The sequence below is a fragment of the Bufo gargarizans genome, chromosome 4 (assembly GCF_014858855.1).
Source record: "Bufo gargarizans isolate SCDJY-AF-19 chromosome 4, ASM1485885v1, whole genome shotgun sequence".
In the NCBI taxonomy this organism is placed as follows: domain Eukaryota; kingdom Metazoa; phylum Chordata; class Amphibia; order Anura; family Bufonidae; genus Bufo; species Bufo gargarizans.
The window spans coordinates 380,513,242-380,531,841 of NC_058083.1; the positions used below are offsets into that span (position 1 = coordinate 380,513,242).

At 45.4% G+C, this 18,600-nt stretch overlaps 1 protein-coding gene across 2 annotated transcripts in view; it reads right to left on the minus strand.

The window, feature by feature from the left end:
• ATL2 (atlastin GTPase 2) overlaps nt 1–18,263 on the minus strand; it is a 66,331-nt gene extending 48,068 nt beyond the window's left edge. For both annotated transcript variants that reach the window (XM_044289595.1, XM_044289596.1), the window contains exon 1: nt 18,145–18,263. In XM_044289595.1, the coding sequence (XP_044145530.1) occupies nt 18,145–18,226 (82 nt within the window). In that variant the 5' untranslated portion in view covers nt 18,227–18,263. The remainder of the gene's footprint in view (nt 1–18,144) is intronic.
• Nucleotides 18,264–18,600: the final 337 nt, after the last annotated feature.

Below are 18,600 nucleotides of genomic sequence, written 5' to 3' on the forward strand. Positions count from 1 at the left end.
GTTATGGCATGGGCAGGCGTATGTTATGGACAACGAACACAGGTGCATTTTATTGATGGCATTTTGAATGCACAGCAATAACATGACGAGACCCTGAGGCCCATTGTTGCGCCATTCATCCACAACCATCCTCATGTTGTAGCATGATAATGCACGGCCCCATATTGCAAGGATCGGTACACAATTTCTGGAAGCTGAAAACACCGGACATGTCACCCATTAAGCATGTTTGGGATGCTCTGGATCGGCGTATACGACAGTGTTCCAGTTCCTAGCTACAGCTATTGAAGAGGAGTGGACTAACATTCCACAGGCCACAATCAACAACCTGATCAACTATATGCTACACCGCGTGAGGCAAAATGGTGGCCACACCAGATACTGACTGGTTAATCATGTCCCTCCCCCCCTTAAACGTCTCTTCTGAAGACTAAAAAAAAAAAATGTAATTATTTGAATCTTTTTTCATAACTAAGACCCTCCATGCCCATTATCAGTTTAGTCGCTCTCCTTTTTACTTTCGCAGCTCCAGGGCATCCTTCCTATGGACTGGTGCCCAGAACTGAACTGCATATTCCAGATGAAGCTACACCAGTGCTTTGTAAAGTGGTAGTATTACATCCCTGCCCCGCAAGTCCATGCCTTGTTTAATGCATGACAATATCCTGGTGGCCTTAGAAGCAGCTGATTGACATTGTATGCTGTTATTTTATCTACCATCTACAAGGACATCCAAATCCTTCTCTATAAGAGACATTTTTTTTCAATATTACATCTCCTAGGAACAGAGGTCGCAATGACGCCTGTACTGAAGTGAATGGGGCTTCAGTGAAAAACGCATTGCATCTGGAAGAAAGTGCGGATGCAATGCGTTTTTCACTGAAGGTTACTAGGGGATGTTGTCAAAACGCATTATACTCGCACGGAAAAAACTGAACGCAAGACAAAAACTGACTGAACTTGCTTGCAAAATGGTGCAAGATTCACTGAACGCACCCTAAACGCATCTGGACTTAATCAGTCATGCTCGTGTGAAAGGGGCCTTAGGCCTGCATTACACCAACAGATTATCTAACTAATCAGATCAATAGTTGGTGTGTATAACAAAAGATCGGTGTGTAACTGGCCATCTGACCAATGATTGACAGATTTTCTGACCAAATAAAATAATCTGTTGGTGTAATACAGTCCTTACACAAGTGCCCTGGCCCCTTCAAACAGCTGATCTGGTGGGAAACCTAAGGATAGGTCATCATTATCCTGAAACTGGACAACCTCTAAGAATCCAGTTATGTAATCTCTATAGATTATATTATCAGCAGACCAACTACTACTAAACAAGCACGTTACATGCTGCCCTAATCAACCACGGATAACCTTGTTACAGAGTAGTAGGCCGTGCTAGCTGACACAAAAAAAAAAAAAAAAACCTGTATGTAATGCACAGTGTGATCTATCTTTATCCACACACGCTCTATAGGCCAGATTTATCATCGTCTCAAGTCAAAATAATGGAGTGAAAAAGTCGCAAATTTTTGCGCAATCGCTAAAACTGCGCAAAAGATTGTGACTTATTGGCTCTGCACTATGCTTGCCAGTTTTCTGAAAGTGGGCGTTTTTTCTTATGTAAATGAATCTTTAGAATAGATGCTCCAGAATCCCTCTTACACAGGGAATGGAAGGCGTTACTAAAACGAACATGTCAGGAGAGGGTCCTATTTAGTAAAATGGGTAATGTCCATATTTCTTCACTTTCTAATCTACAGCGTTATGCAAGTTTTAAATTACGCGTTTATTGGGAACAGTAAGTGCTTAGATTGGATACGAGCCCAAACTAATCACTGCTAGCTGGGAAGCACAGTTTCAGGTAATCAGCACATTTTCAGTGGATAACAATACTAACTGGCATATTACAGTCACATTTATGGGTCAAATATGGCATCTTCGGCTGTGCGGCCTTTGCAATCCTACATATCAACCTGAAGCTGCATGGTCTGACCTCAAATAGTCCATCAAGCATTCAGTCAGGAAGGCCAGTTTCACACAAGCGTGTTCGGTCCATTTTCCAGGTTGAACACTGCTCCTCTGACCTGAGCTCACAGCATCATAATGCTTCATGAGCTGAGAGTTCCCACCTGACTGAGTGTCTACTGCACTCCTGGCACGATGCTGCTGCGAGTTCGAGGAGCAGTACTCTACCTGGGAAATCACATGCAACGCGTTTCCTGGACTGAACATACTTGTGTGAAACTGGCCGATGGGTAGATACATGGTAAGTAGTACAGTGATAAGGTTGTGCCTAAAGGGTTATTCAAAATTTATTGTAAATACATGCCTGGTGTGGGGGACACCCCCCCCCCCCCAAAAAAACAAACAAACAAAAAAAAAAAAAAACACACACACACACACACACACACACACACACACACCACTTCCTGCCCCTGCCCCTCATCTGACTAGTGGGATGCTGGGTAATGTGTAGGCCTATAGAATACTATAAGGGTCTATTCACACGTCCATTGTTTCTTTCCTGATCTGTTCCGTTTTTTGCGGAACAGATCTGGACCAGTTCTGTACCCATTCATTTTCAATGGGTCCTGATCCATTGAAAATGAATGGGTACAGAACTGGTCCAGATTTGTTCCGCAAAAAAACGGAACAGATCAGGAAAGAAACAACGGACGTATGAATGGACCCTTAAAGCCTTGGAGACCCCCTATATAAATTGTGGTCATGTGAATATAGTTTCATTTGTGTTTACCGAGTTTTCATTTGATTAAAGGGTGCATTCACACAACCGTATGTATTTTGCGGTCTGCAAAACATGGATCAGCAGAAAATAAAGATGACATCCGTGTTGCATTGTTTTTATTTTTTGTGTGTCCACTGTAACAATGCCTATCCTTGTCCGCAAAACTAGAATAGGACATGTTCTATCTTTTTTGCAGGGCTACAGAACGGACATACAAATGTGCACAGCACGTGGTGTGCTGAAATGAATGGATCCGCATACTACCCGCAAAAAATGCAGTCCAAAAAATACAGTTGTGTAAATGGGGCCTAATTGTAATAGGTTGAATGTTCAGCGCCAATTTATTTCAGAATGGTCAGAGCTCCAGCAGTAAAATTCAAGTTGCCTGCCGTCACCACTAGGGGGCGTTTACTTAACACATTTATACAGGTACCATTGTAGGTTCTGAACCTCCTCTTATCGGTAGCTGAATTTTAGTATTTAAATCAAGCTATTTGAAAAGGGGAGCTGTGAATTTGAAACTTTATAGGGGTCACAGCCATTTTTCCATTTGAAAGTTTTTTTAATATTAAAGGAGGAAATATTATTATTATTAGCACTGAATTGCTAGTTTGAATTTTGGGTTCACCCTTCCACCTGCCAACCCTCATTAGAATAGGCTGCTGTCATCTCCTAGCTCAACTGGTCTGGAAAGGGCTAAAACAATAGCAAACGATAAGATTAAAAACCAAAAAAAATATAATATAATATATATTATCATGTTCAATGCTCCATATTTAAAAGCGAGCATTCCTAAACAATAGAGACTTGTCCAAACAGATCTACCTTGACAAAGTGCCATTCAGGTCCTTGACACCCACAGTAAAGGCCAGGGGCTGCACGCTGCACATTGCCCATGATGGTGCCATACTATGCACTAGAAAGATTAATCCTAGTAAAATACATCATGCAGTGTAAAGCAAATAGGAATGTGCTTCAATTTCTAGGACTGTCACATTACAGATCCATGAGTCACTGTAAGAATGGAATACAATCTAACATCTATGCCGGAGCTGGTGTATTAATGTGAGCACCTGTACACCCGTCAGTAATGCATTTCGCAATAGCGGAGGCATTTAAACCCTCCAGTCGGAGATCACGTGCTCCACCGTTTCCATAGGAATCCCACAGGACAATGGAGAACGGCCACAAGTACTTGCACAAGGTCTTGTATGTTCAGCAGCTTTCAAAGTCCATAAGTCTGCACGGGTTACATAATACAACCTTCGCTCGGGCGTACATGTGGCATCTGTGACATCGTAACAGTCTGTCACACTAATGACTGGAACAATGCCAACCTCCACACTAGACAACATAAATAGCCATTTATTTTCATCCAATTTACAAACTTGCATAATAAAAATGGGCATAAAATATAGCCATTTTGTTAAAATGAAGAACCTGAGCGGTTGTCCTAAGGCTCGTCATAGGGGAGATACCTGCTAGCGCCCATCATCCCTCGGCAGGGCTTTTCCCACGAGAATAAAAAATAAAAACACTTCAATAATAAAAATAAGGACAAAAGGGGTTGCTCCATCTTTCATGGCAGAGATCGGAAAAACCGCAGTAAGCACCGGCCATGGCAGGCAAATTACAGAAACTGAATCGCTGTTTCTGTAGCTAAATAGCAGACCGCCGGCCGCTCAGATGTTTCCGTAACTCCCCCCTACCGCTTATTGTGGTTAATCCCATTTCAGCCATGAGAAACCAAGATAGGCCAACCTCTTTAACCATAGAAGATAAGCATTACTCTATTCTCTCTTCCCCGCTGCTCTCCACTACTTTTCCCAGGAAAACACTGAGACTACATTTTCCTGAATGTTTAGCAGTAGTTCAGAAATTAAATATTGTACTCCTACGTTATCTTATAGAATCACACGGACCCGATATGGATCCATGATCGCTAGGATATGCCCCCAATGTCTGGTGCACGTCTCACCTCAGGGACCCACACCTATACTAGTTAGAATGGAGGCCGCAAAGTGCCAAAGGGGGCACTTTGCATGTGGGACCGCCCTCCATCCATTTCTATGGAAGCGCAGCCACAACTCCATTCACTTCTATGGGGCTCACGGAAGTAGCCAAGCCAGCGCTCCGCTATTTTCGGCACTCCCATAGGAATGAACGGAAGGTGGCCATGCACACGCTGTGCCCTTCGGCACTTGCAGGCTCTATTCTAAGTATAGGTGCAGGTCCCAGAGGTGGGACCCCCACCTATCAGACATTGGGGGCATATCCTAGTGATATGCCCCCCAATGTCCAAGATGGGAATACCCCATAAACCATTAGTCATCAACATTCGCTCCATCCATTGTGTAATGGCCGTGCCTGCTTACTAAAGCACAGCACCCGTTCATGAGAATGGACTACACAGCAGATCATGGGGTTTGTGATGTACCGATGCTGCAAAACTGATCAGTGGGGTTCCAACTAACTAAAAGGTCATCAACAGTTAGTTGGTGAACCCCTTTAATACAGCACTGCTTATGAGGACTATAGAATAACCTTTGTGCCGCAACCTGCAACAGATATGCCGAAAAGCGGCGTATTTTTGTTAGTAAATGACCCCTTAGTGCTTATGCACATGACCTTATGCATTCCGGGAAACATGGCCTATGTGTCAGCCGCACCTCCCAGACTGACAATGGGCCCACCGACACAAACTCACTGCACCACAGTAATGTACAGTGCAGCGACGTCCTATATGACCGCGGCTAATGTACTCTACTCTTTGAGCAATTAGAGGTTGTCCAGGTTTTTACCATTAATGGTCTAAACTCGGGATGATAGGTCATCAATATAAGATCATCTGAGTACAGTACAACGGACCTGGGGGTCAGATAAGAACTGACTGCATCGTAAGTTACTGTGATGAACCCTTAGGAGAATTGGGGAAGGGGGCATCTGAATGTGCCAAAGGGCGCTGCATGTTCCCTGGCAATACAATACAGGGGGCAGAAGTGCACGGTTCTATATTCATCTCAGTCGGCTATTAGTCCCAGCTGATATAATGACTGAGGCGGATTTAAAGTGGTTGTCCCAACTTTTATGGCAGAGATGGGAATAACCAGAAAGCACCAGCAAGGGGAGGCAGAGCAGCCGGCGCTCCGCAACTCCCATGGCAGTGAGTGGAAGCCAAGCCATTTCGGTAAACTCAGGCAGGCACTTTCTGCAGTTATTCCCATCATAGCCATGAAACGTTCAGATGGAACAACCCCTTTAAATCATCCGCACCACAGGTCAATTTCAGCTGAGGATTTCTGATGTACCAGGTGAATGGGTCTCATCCACACCACTGACTGCGTCTGCATCACTCACGCCACAGGAGCCTGGACACAAACCAACTGGATTGATTTTAAAACATGTGGGAGAAGGTTCATTTGTTTCAAGAGGCGTATAAAAAAAAAAATAAATAAATAAATAAATAAATAAAAATAAAGTTTTATTCAACTCTAAGCAGGGTTACAGAAATATCATACGGCAGAGGAAAAAAAGTCTTCCAATAGGTTACAGGCCTGTGCCAAGGAGGCCGGGCGATAGACTGGTTAATATTAGATCAGCTGTGACGTCTCCTGGGACGGTACATTGCAGAAGTAGGTCAGGAGAACATTCCTCCACTGACAAGTGTGAACGCAGCCTGCAACATCTTCCCTCATTTCACCACGCGGCTTTCCATTTTTAGGGATTACTACATTTGCACAGGAAGCTCCTTGTGACCGCAAACCTGGATGTAGAAATGGTTATGAACATTAGGGAGGAAGAGGGCAGCGACTTACAAGGCGGCTTCTCTCACATTACACCTTACAAATCCTGCTCCGCGTCTAGAGAGAAGGCACAGAGACGAGACCTATCCAGCGCTGGACATTGCTGTAGTTTTACAGCATTGCTGTAAATGAAGGGATGGATCGAGAATACGCTTCATGGAAAACCATCAGTCCTGTAAAGATCTTCTGTGTCGTTGGCATTAAAGGGGCTGAACAACCCCTTTAATCTCCGATTCTCACTACAGTTGTACCATTCGCATTGTAATCATTAGATTTAATTACAAATAACTGAGGAGCATACTATTGATTAGGGATGAGCGAACTTGTGTTTTCAATTTCGGCGTACAAGGTTTGAGTTATGTAAGAATTCCGTTATGGTCCGTGGTGGCGGAATCCATAAGGGAATTCTTAGATAATCCGAACCTTGTACGCCGAACTTGAAAACACGAGTTCGCTCATCCCTACTATTGATGACCTGTGCTCAGGATAAGTCATCAATATCAGACTAAGTGGTCCAACTCCTGGCACCCCCACTGATCAGCTGTATGAAAGGGAGGTGGCGTCCCTGCGTTTTGTCTCGGAGACAAAGTGTAATTATAAGTGCTTATTCCATTCATTCTAATGGGACAATTACACTGCGCCACCGCTGCGAGGACGCAATGCTTGTACGAGCTCTGCTGCCTCCTCTTCAAACAGCTGATCCGATCTGATATTGATATGACCTATCCTGAGTATAGGCCATCAATAGTAAAAACCTGGACAACCTCTAATTGCTCAAAGCAAGCCTCTGGTTCATGAAATTAACTGGGGAACGAACAGAACAATTACATGGTGACCGACTTCTTAGCTACATATCCGCCAGTTTCTGGGATCTGCCATCCAAGATGGTGCCACCTCTTCTCATACTTCTGATGTACACTGTGCATCTGGTAGTGTTCTGTTCATTTCCCAGTTAATGTGGTAGTTTTTGTCTTGGCCAAGAGGGTTGCTTTAAAATATTTTAACTGATGACATTCTTCCCCCCCCCAAATAAATAAAAAAAAAATCCCATGGGACAACCTTTTAAGGCCCATTTGCACTGGCCAATCATAGTTATCACTTGCCCAATTCACAAAACCAGTGATGAGCAATAAAATTATAATCTACTGTTCTGCGGTAAATCAGAGTGATGCTCAGTAAAATACTATTTCATTCATTTCTATAGCGCCAACATATGCCACGGCGCTCTACAGACACCGATTGGCCACATCTGAGCCCGTCTCCAATGAGTCTCACAAACTTGATTCCAAATCTACCGACCAGTACGTTTTTGGAGTGGCTTGTAGCAGCCTTTACATTCACATGTGCAGAAAGCTCCCTCTAGTGGCAGCTGCAGATGGACAGAATGTTATCATTTGCCAATGTCTATACCGGTGAATACTGCATACATCATGCATGTTTTCTCCGTACTGATGCCAAACCTCCAAGGAAAGGTATGCTGCAACATAAAGGCAGGGGTAAGAACATCACAAGACATCCTGTGTGAATCCTCCCCGCCTAATGGACGTGAGCCAGAATGAATCATATTACGGCAAAAGGACGGCACTCGCTGGGCTTGTCTGTGCAGCTTCCAGGTTATTACCGGCCAAAATGAGCACAATTTCATCAGGTAGGAGGAGAATTTTACTATTGTGATCCCTTAAACAGTTGTGTTGAAAACTACTGTAAAAAAAAAAAAAAAGTAAATGAGTGACTAATTCTCAGCACTGCTGTGCACATACCATCTCCATACTGTCTTAATAAACCTTCTACTTCACGCCATGTTACTGTTCCTGCTGACCGACATTTATGCCATTATTTGGAGGTAATAACCAGGTGTTAGGAACCACTCAAACGTGCACAAAATGGGTCCGCATCCGTTCCGCAATTTTGCGGAACAGGTGCAGACCCATTCATTTTCAATGGGGCTGAAAAAAAATGCGGACAGCACACCGGGTGCTGTCCGCATCCGTACTTCCATTCCATGGCCCCGCAAAATAAAATAGAACATGTTCAGCCGGCCATGTTCAGTCTGCAAAACACACATGGCTGGTGTCCGTGTTTTGCGGACATGTGAATGGACCCTTAAATGGAACCTGCCCCGCCCTTATAAAAATAGTTCCCACCAGGCTGTATACCTTAAAAATACCCCAGTCGCCATGCATACCTTAATGGGGGTTTCTGGTTCTTACATATTGATGACCTACCCTCAGGACAAGTCATCAAGGTCAGATCACTGGGCGTCCGACACCCTCACCAATCCGCAGTTTCAGGTAGCTGCGAGAAACCATACCGTGAACAGAAGGCTCCATCCAGTGTGCAGTTTCCAGCACTGGCCTGTATTACACCTGCCGATAGTCGGGCAGATCATCACTAACAAGTGTTCATAGGACTGCTGGTTAGAGATGATCTGCCAGTGTAAGAGTTCTGTCGATTACGATCTGCTGCCAGCAAATAATGATTCTGTATAGGGATGAGCAATGGCATTCACTATCATTTCTTCCCATACTGTGGAGGAGACTGCTGCATGTAAATGCAGAGGCCTCCTCCCACGACCAGCAGGCGATCATCAGCCTCATCCAGTAGTCTAATACCAGCCTTACTGCAGCTCAGCTCACATTCATCTGATAAGCAGTGCCCTGGCAGAGCCACTACACAGTGGATGGCACCTCATAATTCGGGCTCCAACCCCTGTATAGTTTCTCACACTGCTGCGATCCATTATTGAAGACCTATCCCGAGGAATGGCCAACATATCTAAGTATGGGGAAACCCCATCTAAAAGGGCCGAAAAACTCCTACACTGAATGCAAATTAGACTTCAAGTGTCGGCGGGGCATATCCTGATTTTATAAGTGTCCTGCGGCCTCGGTGCAAAGACAGCCCCTCTTTGATTAACGTGGACGACACCACATACATCATCCACAGGCCACTCTAAACCTCAAGAAGTACAGCAGAGAACTGGCACATGAGCAGTGTTTATATTGAGACGGGCGCATAAGCTGAGCAAAATCCTATGCCATGAAAACTACTCAATATCCAGAGCGAACTGTGGATGACATGTGGGGTCAACAAGGCCTATCAGATCTTAGCGCCAATTCACCAGGATGTATTCAAATTCATTTTTTATTCCCCCCCCCCCCCCCATATTGATAGCCTACTATACTCAGGATCGATAGGGGTCAAGCTCCCAGCAACTCCGCTGTATGAAGCAGCCACGATCAAACGGAGGGCGCTGTGCTTAGTAAGCTACGAGGAGGCTGCTGCCTTCAATGGAGCGTCGGCGAGCACTGCGGCCTACTCAAACAGCTGATCAGCAAGGGTGCAGGCCATCAATATGAAAATCCCAGAAAACCCCTTTAAGCCCCAATCTGCATATATGCTGGATTTTTTTCCAAGCTTTGCTTTCTGAAGTATGCAGTTACTGCGTGCTAATGGTGAAAAACTAGGAAGGCATCTTCAAGGTATCATGGTGGGGATGGTTTGTAAGAGGACAACCTGATGACTGGCTCTTCATAATAAACATGGTAAAATGCACGTCTGTTGTGCCGTTTAGCGCATTATTCAGGTATAATTATTTTACTAAAAATAAAAACTGCAGCAAATATCAACATATGGCCTGGTGCCAACCAAGGTTTAGAGCCAAAAACTAAGCAGAATAACAGCAGATTCCCCCAAATAAGTATAAGTATGCCAAAGGTCAGAAGAGGTGCTGAAACCAGAGGACCTCCGATGCATGTGAAGTCGCTTCTGCAAGGAAATCCCTCACCCTGCATGCCTTAGAAGCAGAAAACACAGGAAATATTATTTTCCTGTGCCCCACAGCAGTGCCGACAAAACTGCAGCTCCGCTACTGAAACAAACAGCATATTAAATACCGTTAAAGGGGCCTATGCCATAATTAGTGTAAAAAAGTGACAATCAGACATCATATGACATGACAATCTCTTCATAAAGCTAGAACCAGCCCTGTACCTCACATGGATCCAGAGATCTCCCCATTCATTGCGCCAATTGCTAGATTTATATCAAGCTGGCAGCTCAGGGGGCATGTCCTGGCAGCTGTTGGATGGAACTGAGTAGGGGTGAGCGAATTTCATATTTTGAAATTCGAGTTCAGGTTGTGGTATAATCTGAATTGCGTTATGGATTCCGTTTAGGGTATCGAAATTTCAATACCAAATCAATACTTTTGTACCGGTTTCAATACGATACCGGGGATTTCTAATTTTGTGATACTGGGCTGCGCGGTCTAGTATAGCACATGAGCGCGCTTCTGTCAGGTTGCTCCAAGTTCCCTCAGCAGCACAGGGGAGAAGGAAGCAGTCTCTGCCTCCCCCTGTGCCGCCACTGCCAATGAGGAGAGACGGGAGGAGGAGGGGCAGGCGCACTGCGCCTGCCCAACGAAAGTTAACTTGTAATACAAATACAGGAGGCGGTAGAATCACATGACAGGGCGCTATGATCAGGGGTTAACTGCCACTGATCAGAGGCAGGGTGTCGGCTATGCGATTTTGCCGACACCGCCTCCAGTATTAAAAGGTCAAGTATCATTGGTGGTGCAGTGCGACCTTCTCGCGCCCCCGCAATATTAAAAGCGCAGGGTTGTTTCGATAGCAAAATTTTAATTCGCTTTCGTCACCATAAAAAAGTATTGCGATACTCAATACCACACCAAAAAAAGCCGAGTGCATTTCGCATTTTATGAAACGTTCGGCCATAATAGAACAGTCCTATCCTATTTTTTGGGGTGACAAGGTGACAAAAAAAAAAAAAAAAAAAAAAAAAAAAGGCGAATGGCATGGTTTTTATTTATTTCTGTTACAGCGCTCACCGCATAGGAGATATTTCAAAAGATCCCAGGTTCTACGCCTAAGGGTGGAAATAGTTAATAAACAGTTAAAAAAAAAAAAACCACCAAAGTATAAATCACCCCCCTTTCCCAATTTTACATATAAAATATATAAACAATAAATAAACATATTACATATCGCCACGCCCGAAAATTCCAAACTATTAAAATATATAAAATAAAATCCTATGCGGTGAACGCTATAAAAAAATTAAAAAAATGCGCAATTCGCCATTTTTTTGGTGACCTTGTACTCCCAAAAATAGGATCGGACTGTTTGATATAGCCGGACGTTACAGAGGGAAGGATCGCGGTGCAGGCGATCGCCGGACGTTACAGAGGGAAGGATCGCGGTGCAGGCGATCGCCGGACGTTACAGAGGGAAGGATCGCGGTGCAGGCGATCGCCGGACGTTACAGAGGGAAGGATCGCGGTGCAGGCGATCGCCGGACGTTACAGAGGGAAGGATCGCGGTGCAGGCGATCGCCGGACGTTACAGAGGGAAGGATCGCGGTGCAGGCGATCCCCAACTACAGAGGGAAGGATCGCGGTGCAGGCGATCCCCAACTACAGAGGGAAGGATCGCAGTGTAGCGGTGCTAGCAGAGAAATTAATAGGGTCAGTGTGACAAGGATGTCACGGTGTGAACCCATTCATTTTTATGTTAGCACTGCTAGACTGATCCTTGGGTACAACAGCTGTCACGCGACCAAGATCTCCATGCAGCTGAACCCCAACTATAGGGGAAATTCAGTTCAGACAGAACAGGCTTCTAATACATGGGAAGATCACACTATCCATGGTTTTGGACCAGTACACATTTCCAAAATACGGCTGTTGTTGGCCAATACCTGTATTACGGCCCACAAACAGCGGGTCCTCAATATACGGGGAGCGGCTGTTTGTGCACCACATCACGGATACATTAACCTGTAGTGCTCCCGTAGGTTTTCTGTCTGTGCCTCCACACCACAAAAAAGTAGTGCATGCACTACTTTTTTTGCAGGGTGGACCGTTGGATGCAGATCGTGGACCCCATTCAAGTAAATTGGTCCAGGGCCACATGATCAGCACGGGCGTCCATGCCAACAATGGCCGTGGGCATGAGGCCTATAGGGTTCTTGTTACAGACACTCAAATACAAATAGGCATATGGCAGTGACATCCTGTGGTAAAAGAACAGTGTGAGGCTTGTAATTCTGTGAGGTCAGCTCAGTATATTCCCTGAACTATGGGACGGCTGTGGCTGCAAATAAAATGCAGATCACATGAACCAGGAATCCTTGCCCAGCAAGCGGCCTAACTTGGCATGGAGGCCGGTATCTGCTCTGTGTGTATTTATGGACGGTTTCTTTCAGACATCACCTCCCCCTGCGATAGGTCATCAGTATCTGATCCGCGGGTCCAACACCCAGGACCCCCACGATTAGCGGTTTGAGAAGGCGCCAGTGCTCCTGTGAGCGCAGCGGCCTTTTCGCAGCAAAGCGCCGTACATTGTATAGTGGCTGTGCTTGGTATCGTGCTCAGCTCCATAGAAGTGAATGGACTGAATGCAATACCAAGCACAGCCACTATACAATGTACGGCGTTGTGCTTGGTTAGGACAGAGAAGACTGAGGCTCTGCCTTCTGAAACAGCTGACCAGTGGGGGTCCCAGGTATCAGACACTGATGACCTATCCTAAGGACAGGTCATCAGTTAAAAAATATCCCAGAAAACCCCTTTAAAAATACTAACCCCCTCCTGGGCCACAAGCAATCCTAATGTAGTTGTAGAGCCGCCCTTCCTACATTATACAAGGTGCGTGCTGGATCCACACATACAGCAGTCATCCGCACCTCCTTATCTGAACGCTCACAGTACTAGATGTACCAAATGTATACTAGAACAGATCCACTAAACAGATGCCACAAAAAAAAACTTAGAACATGCCTGCCCCTCTACCGCCACAGCCAGTGATGACGCAGCGGTTTGTTGCTTTGTTTTTCTTTATCCCAGCTTTCTGAAAGTGATCATTTCCCTTTTTTTTTTTTTTTTTTTATTATTATTATGATTGACTGAAAAACAAAGAGGGCTTGTTTTTTTAAACTGTACATGTATTTTTCAATAGTAACCTATTGGAGTGCAATGTACATAAGTGAATAAATTGCCAGTTACGGTACTCTTCTTCTAAGGTTCCATATAATTACAGCAATATCAAATTTATAGAGGATTTTCTGTTTTACTACTTTGCCACAGAAGAAAAAATTTTTTAAAAAAGAAGGTTTTAAGCCGCACATTTCGAGAGCAGTGACTTTATTTTTCCATCTATAAAGCAAAATAAGGGCCTGGGTTTTTGGGGATTTCATATAACAATGGAAAATATTAATCCCAACGCTGTTTTCAGCTTTTTTTTATGCCTTCACAGGCAGGTGTTTGTTACTCTTTGGCAAAATATTTTTTATTTTTTTATTTTTTTTATTGTAAAATACTTAGTGAACTTAGTTAAACTTTGACTTATTATTTAGTCCTGCCCAACCAATACTGCCCGTCAGCAATTCTGGGGTTGTGGCAACTTGCGAGTCGCCATGTGACCCCAGACAGTTCAAGACCTGCACAGCGATCTCTGGTCATGTTTAAAGGGGTTCTCCAGGAATAAAAAATAATAATTACAAAATACTTAAATATTATTTTATAATAAATATATTCACAAATACCTTTCATTACTTACAATGGCTCGTTTTTTTTAGAGAGCATTCATTAGGAGAAATAAAATGGCCGCTGCCCTATCGGTACACACAAAACCTGTCCCAATCACATAGGAAGACAAGTTACTTCACCACAATGAGCCATAGTGCTGTCTCATCCTCCTTTCTGCTCTGCTTGTCAGGAATCATGATCCTGAATAAGAGGTGAATCTCTGTGGGAATGGAGATGATAAGAAGACATGAGAGGAAGGCGAGTTGTGTGGATAATGAGCAGCAGCACTTGTTTACAGTGTCCATTACCACAGCCTGTCCTGTCCGTCCTCTCTGTACTTCATGTCTCCTCATGAACTAAATTCCCCAGAGATACAGCTAAAGTTCTTATCTGTATTCAGGATCATAATCCCTGACAAGCAGAGAGTAAGAGGAGGCAGCTCTTTTCCTCAGTGTTGTAAAGTAAGGCAATTTTCACACTCACGTTTTGGGCGGATCTGTCATAGATCTGCAAAAACGGATCAGTTACAATAAAATCCGGATCAGTTTGTATTATCTGTAACATAGCCAAGACGGATCCGTCATGAACTCCATTGAAAGTCAATGGGAGATGGATCAGTTTTCTATTGTGCCAGAGAAAACGGATCCGTCCCCATTGACTTACATTGTGTGCCAGGACGGATCCGTTTGGCTCAGTTTCGTCAAGCGGACAGCAAAATACTACAGGCAGCGCTTTGGTGTCCGCCTCCAGAGCGGAATGGTGACTGGTCGGAGGCAAACTGATGCATTCTGAGCGGATCCTTTTCCATTCAGAATGCATTAGGACAAAACTGATCCGTTTTGGACCGCTTCTGAGAGCCCTGAACGGATCTCACATACGGAAAGCCAAAACGCCAGTGTGAAAGTAGCCCAACTTGTCGTCGTGTGTGATCCGGACAGGTTGTGTGTGAACTAATGGGACAGGGGCGATTTTGTTTCCCCTGGTGATTGCTCCCCAGACAAAACGAGCCATTATAAACAATGAAAGGCATTTGGAAATATATTTATAATAAAAGTAATATTTAAGTATTTGGATTTTCTTAATTCCCAGAGAACCCCCTATAAGATTGCCATGTAGCCCCAGTCTAAGGCCATGCTGGGAGGTCTGGAGCCCTTTATGAGACTTCTGACCGCCCCACCGGAACCCTGTGATTGTGTCACAGCGATGGTGGTTAGACAGAGGAGACTCGCTCTGTCACCCCATGATGCCACGGTTGAAATTGACCACTGCATCTAAAAGACTAAATGGCTGTGATCAGACTATACCAGGGATGGCCAACCCGAGGCCCTCCAGCTGCCGTAAAACTACAACTCCCGGCATACCCAGACCTGCCTTCAGCTATCAGCCTACGGAAGGACATGTTGGGAGTTGTAGTTTTACAACAGCTGGAGGGCCGCAGGTTGGCCATCTGGACTATACCCTACAGCCAGCAATCGCAGTGGATGGCATGCGGGTCAGCTCTGGATCCGCCGCCATTCAAAGGACGCAACTGTGCGCTCTTGTGGTAAGGTACTGCTAAAACGGATTTAAAGTTATGTCTAACAGCAAGTCTGCACCCACATGTGTGTAGACACCTTTATATTGATATTACCGTAAAATATATATATATATATATATATATATATATATATATATATATATATATATATATATATATATATATATATATATATATATATATATATATATATATAGATAGATTTTTTTTATATATAAAAATTTAGTTACCTGCTCTTTTGAAGTAATGACCCCATCATAGACCGGTCAAGTACGCCGCCCTTGTAGTATTACGTTAAACTCGTCCTGTACTTTACTTGCAATTATCCCAATTATACAGGGAAAAAACAAAAAAAAAAAAAAAAAAGCACTTTAAGAACTGCAGATGGGAAAACTGCTTTCACAGCCTGGAAGCTGCCGGTCGCCTTGCCCGCACTCACTGCTTCCTCCAGGATGACCAGCTGTGCCAACCCCAGGTCAGTGGTGCTGGCTGCAGCTGTCACACAGGTTGACAAGTCAGTCGATTTAGGACTCCGCAGAACAGGCCCACAAGACCCGCACACAGGATGGCGGTAATCCATCATTTACATCGTGCCACAAAACGGGCACAAAGCGTTTGAACTCCAGATTTCTGCTGGGATTTATTTGAAAAATTTGCCTTTCATTTTGCAAAATATCAAAAGGACTGGATTTGGACATGCCCGATCCTTGTAGCCCGAGGGATAAGCAGTGTCTGACAACTGCCTATCCTGCTCTCCACACTGAAATACACATGCACTCTCGGATCGTCAGAACGTTCATGGCAGTCGGGTCAGGCGAACGAGCTTCTGTCTGTCAGCGACCTCGTGTTCAGTCAGCTTAAAGGGGCTGTCCACCTCTGAAGTGTGGAGGGAGGCATACTTACCTGCCTTATACCGCTCAGTTCTGGCTCCTTCGGTCCACCGTGCTCTGGTTTCTTACTTGTCCAAATTTCCAGGGTGGACGTGGCTCATGAGTGCTGCTGCAGCCAATGACTGGCCTCAGTGGTGACGTGTCCCCCCAAGCAGAGACAGGGCTCCTGACCACTCTGGAAGTCGACCCCGAGCGTCGCAGAGCAGGTAAGGGTACTTTCACACTAGCGTTATTCTTTTCCGGTATTGAGTTCCGTCCTAGGGATTCCAAGTGTTCCGGAAAACCGGATCCAGTTTCCCGGTCTGCACATGTGCAGGCCTTTAAAAATGCAGAAAAAAATTATAATTTAAAATACCGGATCCGTTTTTTCCAGATGACACTGGAGAGACGGATTCGGAATGTCAATGCATTGGTCAGACGGATCCGCATCAGTCTACAAATGATATCCATTTGCATACAGCTTTCCGGATCCGGTAGGTAGTTCCGGCGACAGAACTGCCTGCCGGATCCTCACAACGCAAGTGTGAAAGTACCCTAAGTATGCTTTTGTCTGCAGAGGGGGGTTGCCCAAAACTGGACAACCCCTTTAAAAGGGGGTTGTATAAGATTAGAATAGGTTTCCTACAAACAGCACCATTCTTGTCCATGGCAGCTGCTGGTATTGCAGGTCAGCCCCATTCACAAGGGCTTCCAATTCGCTGTACCTGCTCCACCGCACAGCTGGTTTTAGAGAAAATTGCGGCCCCCTGAATCCATTATGCTTTATGGGTGTGAAGCTTTTGGCAATCAGTCCAGTGCTCTCCTCTCAGGCTGCTACGGGGGGCCTGAGCATGGTGTTGGGAACGCTACAAGAAGTGGGCCCTTTGCCGCCACCCCCCCCCAAAACAATCCCTACTCCATCCTCAGGTGATTAGGGTAATATAAGCCTGGTTATAGGACCGGTTGTTAGGCAGCATTTCCCTAGCAACCAGCCTGTCAGACATAACTCAGGCCGCTCACATAGCACAAACAGCGCATTGCCACCTCAAGTTATCAAATTATTATTTTTTATTTAATAAAAGGTGGAATAACTAAATCCTCACAGGAATATTCATCCGATCCCAGCGACACCCCAAATGACTTGCGGTATTCAGTGGCACCCAGGGGTCGCCAGCCCTGTAACTTCAGGTGCCCTCTCCATAACAACCTACAGGTACAGGTAGGTCTGTGTAATGTGTACAGTGCCATATGGAGGGGCATTGTATAGAAATGAAGGGTGGCGGACTGCGTCTGGTTATTGCGCCTCCCCCTCCCTGCCACAGCGGTGTATACGGGAAAGTGACAGGTGTGAGGGGGGGCGCAGGTCACGTGGGAGGACCGTTACTGATAACCCATAGACCTACATATAGAGACGGCCGCACGTCACGTGACAGCACAGCGCCTCCGCGCTCTCCTTTAACCCTCTCACAGCCGCAAAGGACGCCAAGTGCCGTCACAGCCGCGCGCACCGTACACCAAGCGTCCAGTGCCCCCCGTTCCCAGCAGCTGTGTTCTATCCTGCCGCCCTCTAGCCAGTGTCCGCGCCCGCCGCTGACAAGCACTCCCCGTACCCCCCTAGTAAGAACGCCCATTACCTGGCTCGTCAACGTGATTCATTTTCCAGCTTCTGTTCGAATCCAGCCTATTCCGATTCCTCAGCGATCCTCTCTCCGCCATCTTGGCTCTTGGTTTTGAAATTAGCCACGCCCTCCCTGGTGACGTCACGCCCAGTCTCCGCAGTCTGAGAGCTGCTCCTGGCTCTCCAGAGCGCCCGCCTCCTTTGTCCTTTGGCAGTGCGCAGGCGCGGCTGGTCTTTGGCTGACGGCTTGCTTGTATATAAACTCATTGGCAGCGCAGTGTAGAAGCGATGTCTGCGCTCCCGCGGGCACCTGGAAGGGCTGCCGTGCGTGGTGGCCTTTCAAGGACACCCTGCCTCTGGGTGCACAGTCACTCCATCCAGTGGCAATTCTTGGCCTCTTCTGGAGTTCATGCTTCAGACAAGAGTGAGAATCCTGTCACTGGACTAAATAAATATATCCCTTAGGCTACTT